The following is a 17,036-nucleotide window of genomic DNA, read 5'->3' as shown; positions in this document are numbered from 1 at the left end:
GGGGTAGTTACTGTAGGTACATAGTAGCATTAAACTTCTGTCCCACTTTTAAATGCCATGCATCTGCCTTGTGGGCTGCAAGGCTTACATAGGGATTACTTCTTAATATTTAAAAGGGATGTTTTTTTCTGTCAAAAAGAGTTATCTTTCCAGGCCAGACTTCATGTTTAAACTACAGCAGTTAGGCAACAATGACTGGTATGAAACCATGTTTTCTTATGTCACACTAGTGGATTGAGCAATAAGCCTGCAGTCCACAGCTAACGTATAGCCATATACTATCGCTCAGCAGGCCTACAGGTGAGTTAAAAATGGCAATCAGGGATTAGCTAATTTTACATATTTTAGGGGCCAGAGCATATACACTGGATAGTGGACAGCAGTGTCCAAGTGCATAGAGTCTAAAAACAGTGATACAATTCAGCGACCAAAGTGGGGGTGAGCACTCAAAAAGAAAATTTTCTCACAGTATTTGAATGACCCAATAAAATTAATGGAAAAGATCTGGTAAGATGGAGTAAAGGTCCCAGTCAAGAAAGGGTTACGTGTACAGTACATCATCAGACTACGCACTCATACATGATTTACCCTTGTTTCGCTGTTTGTGAATAATTCTTAAAGTTTGCATGCATAAATGATGAGCTTTTCCTGGCAAGCACACTCATGCCTAAAAATATAGTTGGTAAATTTGACCCATTGTGTTTTAAAAGAAATTCTGTACAATATGCTTATTTTGTTTCGGTTTACAAATCATTCCCCTCATTTTACCATATTTGGCATAGTTGCTTGGATTTCTGCATTTCTTGTAGATTGATTCCAAGTTTGTATCACAATTTAACTAACGTAAAGAACACTAAGGCCATCCTGACGTGAAAAAAAGGGATCGTTTGCCATAAGTGTGGCGGTCCTATGAGGGTGATTAGGATGCGCCGGCCACACTGGCGGGCGCATCCTGCATTTTTAACATTGCGGATCCGGTGCTTTCAGCAGCACCCGCCGCACTGCCAAAAATGCCTGCCATGTTGTGCATGCACATGTGCCCCCCAACCCCCAACATCCTGGGGGCCTACAAAGGGCCCCCAGCCTCGAAAACTGCATGCCTTTCCCATCACGGAAAGGGTGCGCCCCGCCTGCATCCTGATATGGATGGCGGTGTCTAGCAGACACCACCACCATATTAAACCCTTTTCCACCCGGTCGACTTGTCGACCGGGCGGAAAAGCGGCGGACGGTCTTCCCATCCGCCATACTAATATGGCGTGGGAAATGGGTGGCAGGCGGGGAAGGATGTAGGGCAGATCGCCAATGCCATTCGGGCGGTGGCAATCTGCCCTACATCCTAATGGACCCAAGTTGCGAAAACATTCTAATTTGTTGGGAAAAGGTGTGTGGTGGTAAGGAGAAATAAAGAACAACACTAATGGGAACTTTCTAGTCTTTTTTTCCCAAGTCAAGTAAAAAACCTTGAAATATATTCAAATGAATCAAATTTACTTGACATCTGCATGTGTTCATATAATCTGAGATGTATTTGATTTAAGTCAATGTAGGCATTACATAAACTCTGTGTTATCTGCAATCTGGAGCCCTAGGATTTTTTTCAGATCCAATACTGCTTAGATTCAGCTACTGAGTGTTGTAATTAATCGTCTATTCATTATATATTTTTGTTTTTTAACAGTACTCATGGGACGACAGTGAGCTATACCTTTTCAGGGCTACAATGGCATACGCTGTGAGAAAATATTATGATAAGAAAAAGGAGCCTGTTCCTTTTACGTAAGTTACATTAATGTTCCCAACTCCTCGTTGCTAGGGTATCATACTGAATGAATAATGAATGAATGCATTAATTAATTAATAATATGACAAACGTACTCTTACCCTACTGGGGTGAGCTGGCACTTGTAGATTCAGGCGCTCACATTAGATCGATTTACCCCAAAAAGAGTTCCCAGTTATATTCACTTTCCTGTTGTTAGGAGGAGGTTTTGTACTGAGTGAATGGATGAATGAACGAAGTAGAGCATAGTGTTACCCAACTGGGGTCTCCTGGCGCTTGTAGATTCACATTCTCAGATTAAATGGATTGTCCAAATACAGGTTTTTTTTCGAAACAATATAGATTAGAGTAAATAGAACACAGGAGACCATTCCAGGATTTGAGAATCAAAAACGAAAAGGAGCAGCTTTCCATTTGTTCTTTGGAAATAGGTGGAATGTGACTGTGTGCATGTATTGTACTGAAATCAGTCAATTACAAAATCCATCGTAAGTTTAACAGCAATATGCATGTCAATAATCAAAGAGCGTTAACGTAAATAAACCCTGGACAATACATTAAGCAAAAAATGTATTCAGGTAGGCTCTGATGTTTCAAGTTAAAGTGCAGCGCGTGTCAGAAGAGGCGAGTCTCTCGTACGAAGAGTCGAGGTATTTCACAAGTTTACTGGTGGAACAAATCATCTATGGTGAGAAACATCTCTTCATTGCTTCCTTGACTGATCATACTTTACTGTCAATATAGGTTTGATGAAGATATTTCCTTCTCAGATCCAGTGAGTTAGGGCAGATACATATTAAGGGGCCGATTCCGATGCGGTCGGAGCCATTCCGACCAAATCGAAATTGCTAGTTCAGACTCCTTTCCAACTGACCCATTTTGATGGGTAGGACGGAAAGGAATCCGAACAGGATTTCTGAATGGCCTCCGATGGGCTTGTAGAGCCCGGCTGCTATTCAGAAATCCTTTATCAATCCCTCCAGCGGCTCTTTCCAGCCAAGGGATTTTGATGGAAGATTCCTACAGCCTTTCTGTGCCAGCCATTCAGACACAGAAAGGCTTTGGGAATCCTACTTTGGGGGCTCCCAGCAGGGATGCCATGGGTGCAAGGCCTCCGAATGACGACCTAGGGGTCACCTATGGTGACCCCTGTTGATCTCTGCACCTGGTGGCAGGCACCTTGAAGTGACTGCCACAGGGTGCAGGGATAAACCTCTGTTCTCTGCAATGAGAGCATGCATTCCGTTTCGGTCACATCTTACTGTGCTGGAATCGACACCAGGAGGTAGTTCGGTTCCAGTTCCCAAATGATGTCGGACAGGCTCCATTCTGTCCGACATCGTAATCGGCCCCTAAGTGCTCCAAAGTTTCTAATCAGCAGCCGCGTAGCCGGCGTGGTGTTCCCAAGGCCCTCCAGTGAAAAGGATTTGCTATGGCAGAGAATAATGTAGCGGGAGAAACTGCAAAGTCAATCCGACTGGTGATGAACCTCAGTCGGATAAGCGAGCAAGTTGGCGGCCATCTCCTCCTGGTTCTTAAAGCAGTTTTTAGCCAAAAAAATTCTACTTCCCCACTTTTGTTTTTTTGCTATGTGGCCACATTTAGCACTACTTCCAAGGGTCCAGGACTGGAGGGCCACCACTTAGAGGGTCAGGATTCACCCAGGAGGGGCCCAGGTGCAGGTTCAAGATGGAGGAAGCCTTTTGGATCCATGTGGCACTGAACAAGAGGACAGCAATCTAGCCCTTGTGAATCACTGTGGAGGTTGTTGGACAGTTGAAGATCCAGTCCTTGTCCCCAGGCAGAAGGTAGCAGAACAGCAGGACAAACAGGGCAGTAGTCCAGGCATGTGCACAGTCTTGCAGAGCAGCAGTCCAGCACAGTGGCAGTTCTTCCAGCAGCACAGCAGTCTTTCTTCCTGACAGAGCATCCACAGTCCAGAAGTAAACTAAAGAGTTGGTGTCTGGAGTCCCCTTTTTATACCCTGGTGCCCTGGTTCTGGAAGGTGGAAGAAGCATCTACACAGTGGCTTTGAAGTGCATGGAATTTCCTGACTCCTCTTCCCTGGCTCCAAGTTGGCTGCAGTGACAATGTGGGGTCGTTAGGCCATTTGTGTGAAGGCAGCACACAGGGTTTTTAGTTGCAAGTGTGGCTGTGCTCAGCTGCACCTCTCCATGCTGCCAGAGTGTGGTTCATTCAGGCACACCTAATCCCTCTATTGTGTGACTGTCTGGGAGGGATTCACAAAGTCTGGCTGTCAGTTACACCCAGTCATGAGACCTAAGGCAGGTAATCGACACAAAAGGGCTAAAGAAAGAAAAATGCCAACTTTCTTCAAGTACAAACACAAAAAAGCACCTAGCATGTTCTACTTTATGCTCATCAACCTTACAAGCGACAAACAGACAACCACTCCATCTGTTTGCATGGATTATTTATGTATCCACTTATTACTCAAATTGCTTTGTCAGAAAAAAAGATTTTTCAAAAAATTCAATGTACAGAAAAGAAAATGCTTCAATTAACATTTTTCATCAACCATCCAATGTATTCTTAACGACACAAATTACATTGATACCGACAATAATTCACAACCTCCACTCACACATTTCACTCATGAACATCATCAACCCTACAACTAAAGCTAATTTATCCAACGTCATCCACTCCCTCCATCACACTTGAGGAAATAATCTTAAACGTAACTCGGTGATACAATTAATCACCCTCCCTCTCAGAATGCACAAATTAATTTGGGTTTCTTGGAATCCTCAGTGGAAAATTTGCCAACGCGTTTCGAGATCTGGGCAACAGCTGCCGGGACTCTCCTCAGGGCTGCCTCTTAGTGGATGAACGTTTTTTATACGGAAATAATTCAGAAACACCATATCAGAAACCCCATCTCTTTTAAGCCACTCCAACTGGGGTATGTAAAAATATTTAAAGAAATGGTTACCTGGGAACCAGCCTTAATATCTGAATCCAAAAATTCTTTGGAAGGTAAGGACTTTTCAAAGCTGGTCATGCAAGGCACGCTTTGCACCGGGACCTTTAATGCCAGAAATAATTCCAATAAGTATGCAAAGCTTATCTTCAACTGAATAAAGGATTACCTTGACTGTGAGCAGCTGCACTGTCCGGGCAGCACCTATGCGTCCAGGCACTCTCTGATGGCCTCCGCCATTTCAACCAGCGCAGTTTCAGTGCTATAGGCTGACCTGAACCCTGATTGAGCAGGATGAAGAGCCCCCGTTGTTTCAACATAAGTCTTGAGCTGGCGGAAGACCACCTTTTCACACACTTTGGCAAAGGCTGGTAGTAAGGTGATCGGGTGGTAGTTGGAGAGGACGGAGGGGTCTGCAGTGTTTTTTTTTTAGAAGAGGAAGACGTTTAGCCTGTTTCCATTGCGTCGGAACCATCGCTGACTGAAGGGAGTGATTGATGATGATGGCAGCGACTTCCAAATGCACCTTACCTGCCACTTCTGCTAGAATTCTTGCTGAGCACGGGTCCGATGGGGAGCCTGATTTGAGTGATTCGGATACCTCGGCAGGCGAGAACTGAGTAAACCCTGGACTGGGGAGCTTGGATGGCAAGGAGGTAGTGGCAGAAGGGAGCAGCTGGATCACAAAGGAAGGGCCCAAACTGTCCTGAATGGACAGTATTTTATTAATAAAAAATGAAGATAGCTCTTCACACCACCGGGTAGAAACTGGGAGCGTCTTTTTTTTTCTGCGCCGGGAGACATAAAACTGCTGACAATAGTGAAGATCCTTACTATTATTGTTGGCTTTTGCAAACCGCTCAGCGTACCAGACGCTCTTAGCTCTCTTGACCGCTGCATGGTAGTCTTGTTGAGCCGCGCAGATTGCAGATTTAGCTTTGGGACACGTAATCCCAAGACCATGTGGTCTTAGCCAGCTAACCAATCAAGTGGCCAAGTTTACCAATAGGTGAGGGAACTGCTGTACTACTGAATCGTGGGACATGTAGTATTGCATTTGGTTTACTTGTATTTTCAAATAGTCTAGAACCATTTACTGCAAAGACACCATTCTGAAAACAGCATGTAATGCAAACGTTTCAAGAGGAACCATTTAAACCTCATATGTAAAAACAGAATCAAAAGACCATGTGTTCTAGCCTGCCAACCAATCCACTGGCCATGTTAACAAAACAGCTCGTAGGACTGTCATACTACTAAATCATGGGAAATGTGATCTTGGGGGAACCCAATGCCCATTTGATATAGATACAGCATTGCTGCAAAAGGAAGCATATCTTATCTTGAAATTTAATTGTGTGGCAACGGGTCTAAACGGAATGACTGAATTAACTAGAACGTAAATGGGGGTTCCCCCAAGATTACATGTCCCATTGCTTTTCTTCAGAGCAATTTGAAGAAAATTCTGTGGTCTGAAGGAGATGCTTTAGAGACCCAAAAATGCAACCAGACCTTTGAGTTAGCATGGCTGTTTCTCCAGGTTATTTCTATTCACAATGACTTTGTAGGCACACACCTTTTAAGTTTCAGTGGGCCACAGATGGAGTCAGAAAAGTATTCTATGATGTATGATCAGATTGTTGGGGGCTCAATTTAATAAACGTGTATGGTGATTACAATGATGCAGGCAGATGTTGGCACTGCTAGAGGTGTAAGCAGGATGTAAGGCAATTTGCTATGCTCTAGGATGGTCCTTGTGTGGGTGTAATTCGGAGGGGCAACTGATAGTAGAAAGGTTTTTGTTAGACGGGGACCCGGAGGGTCGGCCGAGTACAGGGGGAGAGGCCTCTGGTGAGGGCCGTCTCCGGCGATCGTACAGACAAGTAACTCCCCCCCACAGATGAACACCACACAAGGATGAGTTCAATACACTTTATATACGAATCTTGAGGCAAGGTGATAACGATACAGTGGAACCAGGATACGAGGATCCTGCCAATTCTAGTCTCTGTAGGGGAAAGGGGTAGCGGGACATTCTTAGTACCGGTTAGGTACAGGGGCGGCAAGATGGAAGCTCACAATCCTCGAGCTTGGGGGTTCACAAAGATGAGCCGCGGCAGCGCCAGCAGGCTAGGACGATGGTTCACAGCGAGGAGGGCCGCGGCAGCGCCAGCAGGCTAAGACGATGGTTCACAACGAGGAGGGCCGCGGCAGCGCCAGCAGGCTAGGACGATGGTTCACAACGAGGAGGGCTGCGGCAGCGCCAGCAGGCTACGAAGATGGTGCACGACGAGAAAGGCCGCGGCAGCGCCAGCAGGCCAAGACGATGGTTCACGTTGAAGAGGGCCGCGGCAGCGCCAGCAGGCTTCGGAGATGGTTCACAAGAAAGGGCCGCGGCAGCGCCAGCAGGCCTTCAAGGATGAGTTCCTCACGGTGTCTCTCGACTCCAAGATACAACTGTCTTCCTGCTCTGGAGCTGCCCCAGTTATAGGTCTGGCCTCCTTTGATGTCCGGACCCTCGCACTTGGAGGTCGGGAGGTCCGGGATGAGGGAGTCCAAACACCCAGCAGGGGGGTGGAGCCAGCGCCCGGGGAGGCCGGGGGCGATCGACACCTGGCGGATGGGAGCCATTGACACTCCTTCTCCCATTGACCTGCCAAGTGGTCTCTTCACCTCCTGGGTGGAGGGTGGTGCCTCGATGTCGGGGCCTGGCCAGGCCCAGGGTTGGGGTCGAGCTGAAGCCACGTGGCCTTGTTATGTAGTGTCCAAAGATGGCGGCTGGGCCGGGGCAGTAGTGCTGACGGGGGCCTGGGCCAGCCGATACCGGGGTGTGCGGGGGCTGGAGTTCCGTTGTGGATGGGTCGTGGGTCGCCCCAGCGGGTTGCCGGGACGGTTCTTGTCGGGGATACAGGGAGAGCAGGGGTCCGGTCCCCGTCATGCGGGGAGGGAGCGGGCCTTCCCCGAGGCCTGTCCAACATGCGTCCCCCCCAGCTGAAGGCAGGTAGAGTCACCCATCCTCTTGTGTACTCTCCTCGCCGAGGCGGAAGAAGCGTGACAGGCCGTCTGCGTTGGCGTGGTCCTGGCCTGGACGATGCTCCACAGTGAAATCCATCCCCTGCAGGGAGATGGACCATCGCAGCAGTTTTGGGTTTTCTCCCCGCATCTGCATCAACCATTGCAGGGGTCGGTGATCTGTTTGCACCCGGAAGTGGGTACCGAAGAGATAGGGCCAGAGCTTCTTGAGAGCCCATACCACGGCGAAGGCCTCGCGCTCGATGGTGCTCCAGCGCTGTTCTCGGGCCAGCAGGCGTCGGCTGATGAAGGCCACTGGCTGATCGACTCCCTCGGTGTTGAGTTGAGAGAGGACGGCCCCAATGCCATGGTCTGAGGCGTCCGTCTGCACTATGAACTCCCGGCTGTAGTCGGGGGCCTGGAGCACGGGGCGGTGCACATGGCGACCTTCAATTTCTCAAAGGCCGCTTGACTGTCCGGAGTCCAGTCGACTGTTTTGGGGTTTTTCTTAGATGTGAGTTCTGTGAGGGGCCCCACAATGCTGCCATAGTCCTTTACAAAACGCCGGTAGTATCCGGTGAGCCCCAGGAAGGCTCGGACCTCGGTTTGGGTGACAGGTGGTTGCCAGGCCTGGATGGCAGCGATCTTGAGCTGGAGGGGGGCCACCAGACCGCTCTCCACTTGGTGTCCCAGGTAGGTCACGGACCCTTGGCCAATCTGGCATTTGCTGGCTTTGATGGTGAGCCCAGCCTGCCGGAGGGCGTGCAGGACCTCGCGGAGGTGGTCTGCCCAGTGGCGACTGTATACAGCAATGTCGTCCAGATAGGCGGTGCTGAATTCTTCAAAGCCCGCCAATACCTGGTTCACGGGTCTCTGGAAGGTAGCTGGGGCGTTTTTCATGCCGGAGGCATCACCTTGCAGTGGTAGTGGCCATCCGGGGTAGAGAAGGCGGATCGCTCTTGGGCCCCGGGGGTGAGGCCGATCTGCCAGTAGCCCGCTGTTAGATCGAAGATGCTCAGGTAGCGGGCAGCCCCCATGCGGTCAATCAGCTCATCCGCCCGGGGAATGGGGTGAGCGTCGGTTCTGGTAACGGCGTTCAGGCCCCGATAGTCCACACAGAACCGGAGCTCGGGGGCAACGCCCGGGGCGGCAGCTTTGGGGACCAGTACGACTGGGCTGGCCCAGGGGCTGTCAGACGGCTCAAATACTCCTAGAGCCAGCATTTTGGAGACTTCGTTCTGGATGCAGGCGCGCACTCGATCCGGCACTCGGTACGCCCTGTGTCGGATAGGGGGGCTATCCCCGGTGTCCACGTCGTGAAGGCACCAGGGGGTAACCCCGGGGATGAGGGAAAACAGGTCTGCGAATTGTAGCAGGAGATCTTGACAGTCTTGGCGTTGCTCTGGGGACAAGGCATTGGAGAGTCTGACCCCTTCCACTGAGCCGTCCTGCTCGAGTGTCTTCAGCAGGTCAGGAAGGGGCTTGGGGTCTTCTTCCGTCCCACTATCGGTAGCCATCAGGAGGCTGAGTTCTGAGCGTACAAAGTGGGGTTTGAGTCTGTTGGCATGGAGGACCCGTAGGGGGTTCCGGGGGGACTCCATGTCGATCAGGTAGGTGACGGGACCCTTGCGCTCTATCACCTTGAAGGGCCCGGTCCATTTGTCCTGTAGGGCGCAGGGTTCAACTGGGGACATCACCCAGACTTGTTGTCCCGGCTCGAACTCGATGGAGGAGGCATGCTGATCATACCATCTCTTCATGTCCTCCTGACTGGCTTCAAGGTTGGCCTTGGCGAGTTCCCTGAACAGCCGGGTCTGGTTGCGGAGGGTCAGGAGATACTTGTACACATCCGGGGGAGTCTTCTGGGGGGCCACCTCCCACCCTTCTTTGACCAGGCTGAGGGGACCCCGGACGGGGTGTCCATATAGGAGTTCGAATGGGCTGAAGCCCAGGGACTTCTGGGGGACTTCTCGGTAGGCGAACAGGAGGCACGGGAGCAGCACATCCCATTGGCGACGTAGGGGTTCTTCTAGGCCCATGATCATCCCCTTGAGGGTGCGGTTAAACCGCTCGACCAGTCCATTTCCTTGCGGGTGATAGGGGTCGTGAATTTGTAGGTGACCCGCACTGTTGCCAGAGAGACTTCATATATTTAGAGATAAAGTTAGTGCCCCTGTCGCTGACGATTTCCTGGGGGTAGCCCACCCGAGAGAAGATTCCCATCAGGGCTCGGCCTACCACAGGCGCAGTCACCGTTCGAAGAGGGATGGCCTCGGGATAGCGGGTGGCGTGGTCCACCAGGACTAGGATGAACCGGTGCCCTTGTGCTGTTCGGGGGTCCAGGGGCCCCACAATGTCTATTCCCACCCGTTCAAACGGGGTGGTGACGACGGGGAAAGGCTGCAAGGGTGCTTTGATCTTTCGGCCGCTCTTCCCGCTGGCCTGGCAGGTTGGGCAGGCCCGGCAGTGGTTGGATACGTCATTCCGCATTTTGGGCCAGTAGAAGTGGGTCACCAGGCGGCTGTACATTTTGTCTTGGCCCAGGTGTCCGGCAAGGGGCACATCGTGTGCCAGGTTCAAGAGGAAGTCTCTGAAGCGAAGGGGGACCACCAGCACCCGGCTGGCCCCCAGTTCGGCAATCTTTTGCTCACTGTAGAGCAGGTCATTGTCCCAATAAATCCAGTGGGCCCCCGAGGCGTCTCCTGCACTCTGGGCGAGGGCTTGCTGCCGGAGTCCCTCAAGGGAAGGACAGGTTCTCTGCTCCTGTCGGAATTGTTCCTGGGTGGGGCCACCCTCTTGACGCCACTGGGCCAGTTCGGGAAGGTCCCGATCGAGTCCTTCTTGGCCATGTTCCGGAGGACTGGCTTCCAGGGTGGCTCCCTCTTGGACGATCGGGGGAGGAGGCTCTGGCCATTCGGGTTCTTCGGGACTGGGGATGGCGCGGGCGGCCATGGACCGGGTTGTTACGCAGACCCATTCAGGGAGGCCCAGCATCCCCAGGTGTTCTCTTCTCTCGACGGCTGACCAGGGCGAGCTTTCGAGGTCGTTCCCCAGGAGGCAGTCCACGGGGGCATCATCGCGGACAGTCACTTTCAGCATTCCGGATACTCCTCCCCACTCGAAGGGGACGCAGGCCATCCGACATAGGCTTTCTGAGTTGTCGGCCGACCGTACGGGGCAAAGGATATTTGGCAGGATCTGGTCCGGGGTCACCAGATGGCAGCGGACTGCGGTCACACTGGCCCCGGTATCGCGGAGGGCTTCAGCCCGGTGCCCATTAATGTTGACCCACTGGCTGTACTTCTGCGTGTTGGCGGGAAGGGGTGCCCGCGGGATCAAGTCTCTTTCCCCTAGGCAGACCAGGGACATGGCGGCTGGTTCCCACTCGGGCTGGTCTGGCTCGTACTCTTCAGTGTCTTCTTGGGTTTGCTCTTCCCCCAGGGCGGCGGCAGTGACCTGGCGGGGCATCGGGCTCTGGTTCTTCGGGCAGTTGGGATCATTGGCGTAGTGGCCGGGCCGCTGGCATCGGTGGCAGGTGACGTTGGCGCAAAAACCTGGTCGCATCGGGAGGTTCCCCCTGCCGGCCGGGGGTGGAGTGTTGCTGGCGGGAGCCACCGGGACGGTGTCTCTGCCCCGACCCTGGCCTCCTCCTCCCCCTCGGGGGCGATGGGGCGCTTGGGAGGCTCTGTTCTGTTCGCTAGGCCCGTTTCGGGGGACTCGGGTGCTTTCCCATCGGTCAGCCTCGGCGGCGAGTTGCCGAGGTTCAGTCAGTTTACTGTCGAGGAGGCTAGGACGATGGTTCACAGCGAGGAGGGCCGCGGCAGCGCCAGCAGGCTAGGACGATGGTTCACAATGAGGAGGGCCGCGGCAGCGCCAGCAGGCTAGGACGATGGTTCACAACGAGGAGGGCTGCGGCAGCGCCAGCAGGCTACGAAGATGGTGCACGACGAGAAAGGCCGCGGCAGCGCCAGCAGGCCAAGACGATGGTTCACGTTGAAGAGGGCCGCGGCAGCGCCAGCAGGCTTCGGAGATGGTTCACAAGAAAGGGCCGCGGAAGCGCCAGCAGGCCTTCAAGGATGAGTTCCTCACGGTGTCTCTCAACTCCAAGATACAACTGCCTTCCTGCTCTGGAGCTGCCCCAGTTATAGGTCTGGCCTCCTTTGATGTCCGGACCCTCGCACTTGGAGGTCGGGAGGTCCGGGATGAGGGAGTCCAGACACCCAGCAGGGGGGTGGAGCCAGCGCCCGGGGAGGCCGGGGGCGATCGACACCTGGCGGATGGGAGCCATTGACACTCCTTCTCCCATTGACCTGCCAAGTGGTCTCTTCACCTCCTGGGTGGAGGGTGGTGCCTCGATGTCGGGGCCTGGCCAGGCCCAGGGTTGGGGTCGAGCTGAGGCCACGCGGCCTTGTTATGTAGTGTCCAAAGATGGCGGCTGGGCCGGGCAGTGGTGCTGACGGGGGCCCGGGCCAGCCGATACCGGGGTGTGCGGGGGCTGGAGTTCCGTTGTGGACGGGTCGTGGGTCGCCCCAGCGGGTTGCCGGGATGGTTCTTATCGGGGATACAGGGAGAGCAGGGGTCCGGTCCCCGTCATGCGGGGAGGGAGCGGGCCTTCCCCGAGGCCTGTCCAACAGTTTTCAAGAAGTTGCACATTGACAGTGTTTCTCTTAGTTACATAAGCAGATATTTGTAGAATTTCTGTAAGACAATGACAGCAAATGACAATATTTTGCCTGCCCAGTAACTGTTGTAGCACCGGTACGTATGTGGTTGGCATCAACTTGATGATTATTTTTGTTTTTCTGCTTTGAGACACTGGATGTTCTAAGTCAGGTCTACTTGAGAGACCTCTCAATTTGCGTTAGCAGATCTTCACACCATCTTGACCACAGCACCCAGGCATGAAAATCATCATGCACTGCCACTCAATGTTTATGTATAGTTTGCTTCCAATAAGCAGTTCAGCCGCAGAGAAGACTGGTGGATCGTACTGTGCCTGATGACCAGTCAGGAAGTGGATAGACCCACTCAGACAGCCATTTGTAACCGTTAGAGTGAGTTTTTGCCCATTAAGATCTTTTGCTTAGCAAATGGGGCTCTGTACCTCAGATAGTGTCGAGGTCAATAGCAAAAGGCTCCAAATTTTAGTTAAAATGGGATATGTGATTTTTGCTATTTTTACTATCCCAGGGGTAGAATCTGTAAAAACACTAAATCTGAAGAACTGAAAAGTTATATCAATATAATTTGCCTACAGCAAAGCATACAACATGTAATGCATTTAACAGGTATTAAGGTTAGATTTAGGTGTGGGCAGAGGGTCAGTGTTAAGTGTTTTTCAGTTTCAATTTAGTTTGGGTTTTTGGTTAAGGTGAGTAATGGTAGGATAAGGATTACACGTCACGGTTAGGCTTTAGGGATAGGGTATGTGTTAGTGATAAGGTTATCATTAGGATTAGGGTTTAAGTCTTGGAGTTAGAGTTATTAATATAGTTGACAATTTTTTAAATTAATGATTTCGATCTATGCTTTAAAACAAGTAGCCCTATAAACTGGATCAAGCCAAGTATGCCTACAGATATTAAATTACTATCATCGAAAACATACCAGTCACATACAACTGCTATAGTTATCCTTACGTTCTTTTCAGATAACCTGTTTTTTGCATTACATTATGAGTATTGTGGGCTTTAATTTCTTCAAATCATGCAGAAACAAAAGGTTTTATTCTGAGCTTGGTGGAGGAGAGGCACCATTGTAAAGTGCTGGTGCTCCTGTTCCATCAAACTCAGTTTACTACCTCTTTTTTTTAGTCGGTGAAGCGCTCTGTATACATTGTTAGAGGATCCACTGACTACACCACTGTCAACCTCTGAACTTGCAGCCTGTCTGCTAAGACTCCCTGCACATCCAAGCAATGTTGTTTCGTAGAGAAAAAATCTCTTTGAGAATTTGTTTTCCCTAAACAAAAATGGTTGTAGACTTGGGGCATATTATCAAGGGATATATATCGCCGCTGTTCTGGCTTTACATCGCACTATCAACAAGCTTGCCCTAAGCCTTGTTAGGGCTAGTTTCCATGAGTTTGCTCCCGTTTTCTTATCGCCCTGCATACCGTTGCTAATGACATGCAAAGTAGGCGTTCCGGAGCACAACTACATGGAAATAGTCGCTAACAAGGCATTGCGGTATTAACAAGCCCGCAGCAGACCCGCTTAGCGACAAGATTAATAGCGCTAAGCCCCCTTATCGCAGGTTTTTAACACCTGCCTAAAAGTTGATTAAGCCATCTACATAATAGGAGGTGGATTGCAGGGTTAAGGGGCGTATCATCAAGGATTTAATTTACTCCCACATTTTAACTCTGGTTTTCAAGCGATAATGGCGCTTTTCGCTGCTATTGCTGGATTTCATATCGCCTCGTAGATAAGCGTTGATGATAATGTGCTATCTCAGCGTTGAAATCCAGCAATAGCCGGCGATAAAAGAAAAAGAGCTAAGTGCGCTTTGCTATATTTATCGCAAGTTGTTGTTAATATGCCCCTTGGTGCTTTAAGCAGAGCTCCCACTCTACAAACCTTCAGTGCTGTGAACAGAGCCCCTGTCTTCATAGTACAGAGGTTGCCACAAGGCAGGTAGGGATTCCTAAATAGGGTTGATGGTCCTCACTAAGGTTTATTGCTCTGTCTTCAAGACACTGTTGGTCTCAAGTGAGGCCCCATCCTTTTGAAAAAACGAGTCTTATATTAAACAGCAAGAATTCTCTCACCAGTGCTAAAGGGAGTACACATGACTGGCGTCTCCATTGAAATAGAGGGAGTATACTCACTTCCTGGCATTGCAGAAAAACAGACAATTAATTATACAAAGTTCCTGTTTGACGGTACAAGAACATGTCGGTTTTAGAATGCCACAAAGCTGTTTGGAACCTATTCCCCTTACTCAAAGTTTGAGTTTGGGGGGGGTGTGGCCAGCAGAGGTATGGATTAGACACTGGGCTCGGGTGCTCCGCTCAATATCCATCCAAATGGAGTCATTCTGACCCCCACGTCAGCCTGGCGGGGCAGAATTGCAGAGCGAAATACCCCAACATACTGATGACACCGTTGTAAATGGCAGAGGGCCAGTGTTGTCGTCATCAGCTTTGATGATGCACACCATCTTGAGCTTTCCTGAGCTCATCCAAGTGCCACACAGAGGAGCCATGAGGGTGAATATCATGGCGGACAGGAGCAGCAGCCCCCAGGAGACAGAAACAAACAAGGACTGCCATGGCGTCCCAACGGGAATATGGGCTGGGCCTGCGGCCACAATATTATGTCAGAGATGCACTAGGAGATGCTTGGTGACCTGACGTTGCAACCCATCCACTTTCGGATTTAGGTCCTCGATATTGAGCCCTGTACAGGCCCACGAGGGGCGACCTGAACTACTGGATAAGCAGGTCCGGGCCCCTGGAGGTAGGAGGCGGTGAGCTTGGGCTGTGTGATCCTAGCAGGAAAGAAGGTGAGAGGAGTGCCCCTAAACCTTACAAAAGGATGGGAAACTTTCTTCTTTTTGCCATAGACTCACCTGTCTGGTTTAGTATACTACTCTTACCTTAACCACAACCCAGGCGCACTCTGAGAAGCCCAAGTGGAGGATCGCAGTGCAGACTTCCCTGCCACGAGCTGGCAGGTATGACCAGCAGTCCTGCAAATGGGTCTCTGCACACAGCCTGGTGAGTAGAATAGAAGATAAAAGAATGGTCTAAGTGGCAGCAGACCTCTATGCCAGGAAAGTTAGTATAGCAAGCCCCATGTTGAAATAAGACTGTTATGAGTGACAATACAGAGTGGAAGGTGGTAATCCTGAGTAAGCAATACCCCCACTGCAGCTCTACATCCCATGGAAGCTATACACGCTTGTGTAAAAATGTCGACCACTAGACTAAGGAGGGAGATGGCAATAAAGGACATGCTATAACCCAGAGCAGTAAAACAGGAGAATCTAGACGGAGCAGCAAAAAATGCCCACCTCAGAAACAAAAAACGGTACCCCAGCTTGGAGATGGGAGGGGTCAACATCTACCAGAATGGTGTGGAACACTTTTTGAGGAAAATAAAAGAAGAGGTCAGTACCATACACAAAGAACTTAAGGGGTATTTGGAGAACATCCAGAAGGACATAACTTTTCTTGGGTCCAGAATTGGCCAGATGAAACAGAATATGGACAAAAGATTGAATGAGACTCCTCAACAGGGTATCCATCAACTGGCACTGGAGAACTGATATGATGGTCAGGTTTTAGAGCAGGGATCTCAGCGGAGACCACATTGCTGGACGTCACTGAGATGCTACGCCAGCGTCGAGATGCTGGTGATACAGAAGCCCTTATATTATTAGATCTAAGTGCCGCGTTTGATACGGTTTCCCATACCTTTTTTTGTTTTTTTTGTTTTTTGGAGTTCAAAACACCGCTTTATTGTATAAGAGGAATCACAATACACAGCTTTTTATGCCTACAACCCGGAGGCCGGCAGCATAGAAAGGTAGTCATAACACAGCCTCGTGGCCGGCATCCCTGAGGCCCGGCGGCATAGCATATCCGTGCTGGAGGATGATAACACAGCCGGTGCAGTAGGGCAGTGAAGGATAGACAGCAGCAGAACAGGTTTTTTTTGTTTCTTTTTTTCCTTTTCTAGAGTTGTTCATACCCGTAACAGTAAACAGAAACCCCCAACTGTACAGAAACTAAGAGGCAATTCACGTCCGTTCAGAAAGAAAATAGGTAATACGCTGGTGTGGCAACCCAGGCAGGCAGAGGTGGGCATGGTACTACAGCCACGGCATATCAAATCTAACAACCATCCATCAGCTCTATAAGAAGCAATGCATGTGGTATTATGAATTGTTAAGTAATAGAAGGAATATCGGTGTGTGTTGGACATGGCGTATGGAATCCCAGAATGACATAGGGGGGGTGACAGGCAAATGGAAGGGGAGAGATCCACGACGTTGGGGATCGCGTGGGTCCCGGGAAGTAGGCCCAGTCGGTATGGTGAGAGGGCAAGAGACCCCGGCGTGGACCATCCAGTAGAGACTACGGGCACATGAATGGGATCAGTGGTCAGGTCCGAAGCTCAAGCCGGGATTTTAAACAGTAGCAAGGGGGTCTTCAGGCGGGTCTGCGTCATCTGAGCGTGCAAACAAATAGCTCACTAGTGGACCCCAGATTTCGCTAGGCCGACTCGAGATGGGCAGTAACTCAGCGAATGTATTATGCTGACCTTGACAATAGGTCAGGTCTGCCAGCCA

At 50.6% G+C, this 17,036-nt stretch overlaps 1 protein-coding gene across 1 annotated transcript in view; it reads left to right on the top strand.

The window, feature by feature from the left end:
* The window catches only part of ACE2 (angiotensin converting enzyme 2), a 459,770-nt gene that overhangs the window by 386,122 nt on the left and 56,612 nt on the right, over nt 1-17,036 (top strand). The window contains exon 15 of the mRNA XM_086934340.1: nt 1,682-1,779. Within this exon, the coding sequence (XP_086790466.1) occupies nt 1,682-1,779 (98 nt within the window). The remainder of the gene's footprint in view (nt 1-1,681; nt 1,780-17,036) is intronic.

This window comes from Lissotriton vulgaris, chromosome 8 (assembly GCF_964263255.1).
Source record: "Lissotriton vulgaris chromosome 8, aLisVul1.2, whole genome shotgun sequence".
In the NCBI taxonomy this organism is placed as follows: Eukaryota; Metazoa; Chordata; class Amphibia; order Caudata; family Salamandridae; genus Lissotriton; species Lissotriton vulgaris.
The sequence above is the reverse complement of the archived record's forward strand: the minus strand, read 5'-3'. Positions and strand labels throughout refer to the sequence as shown.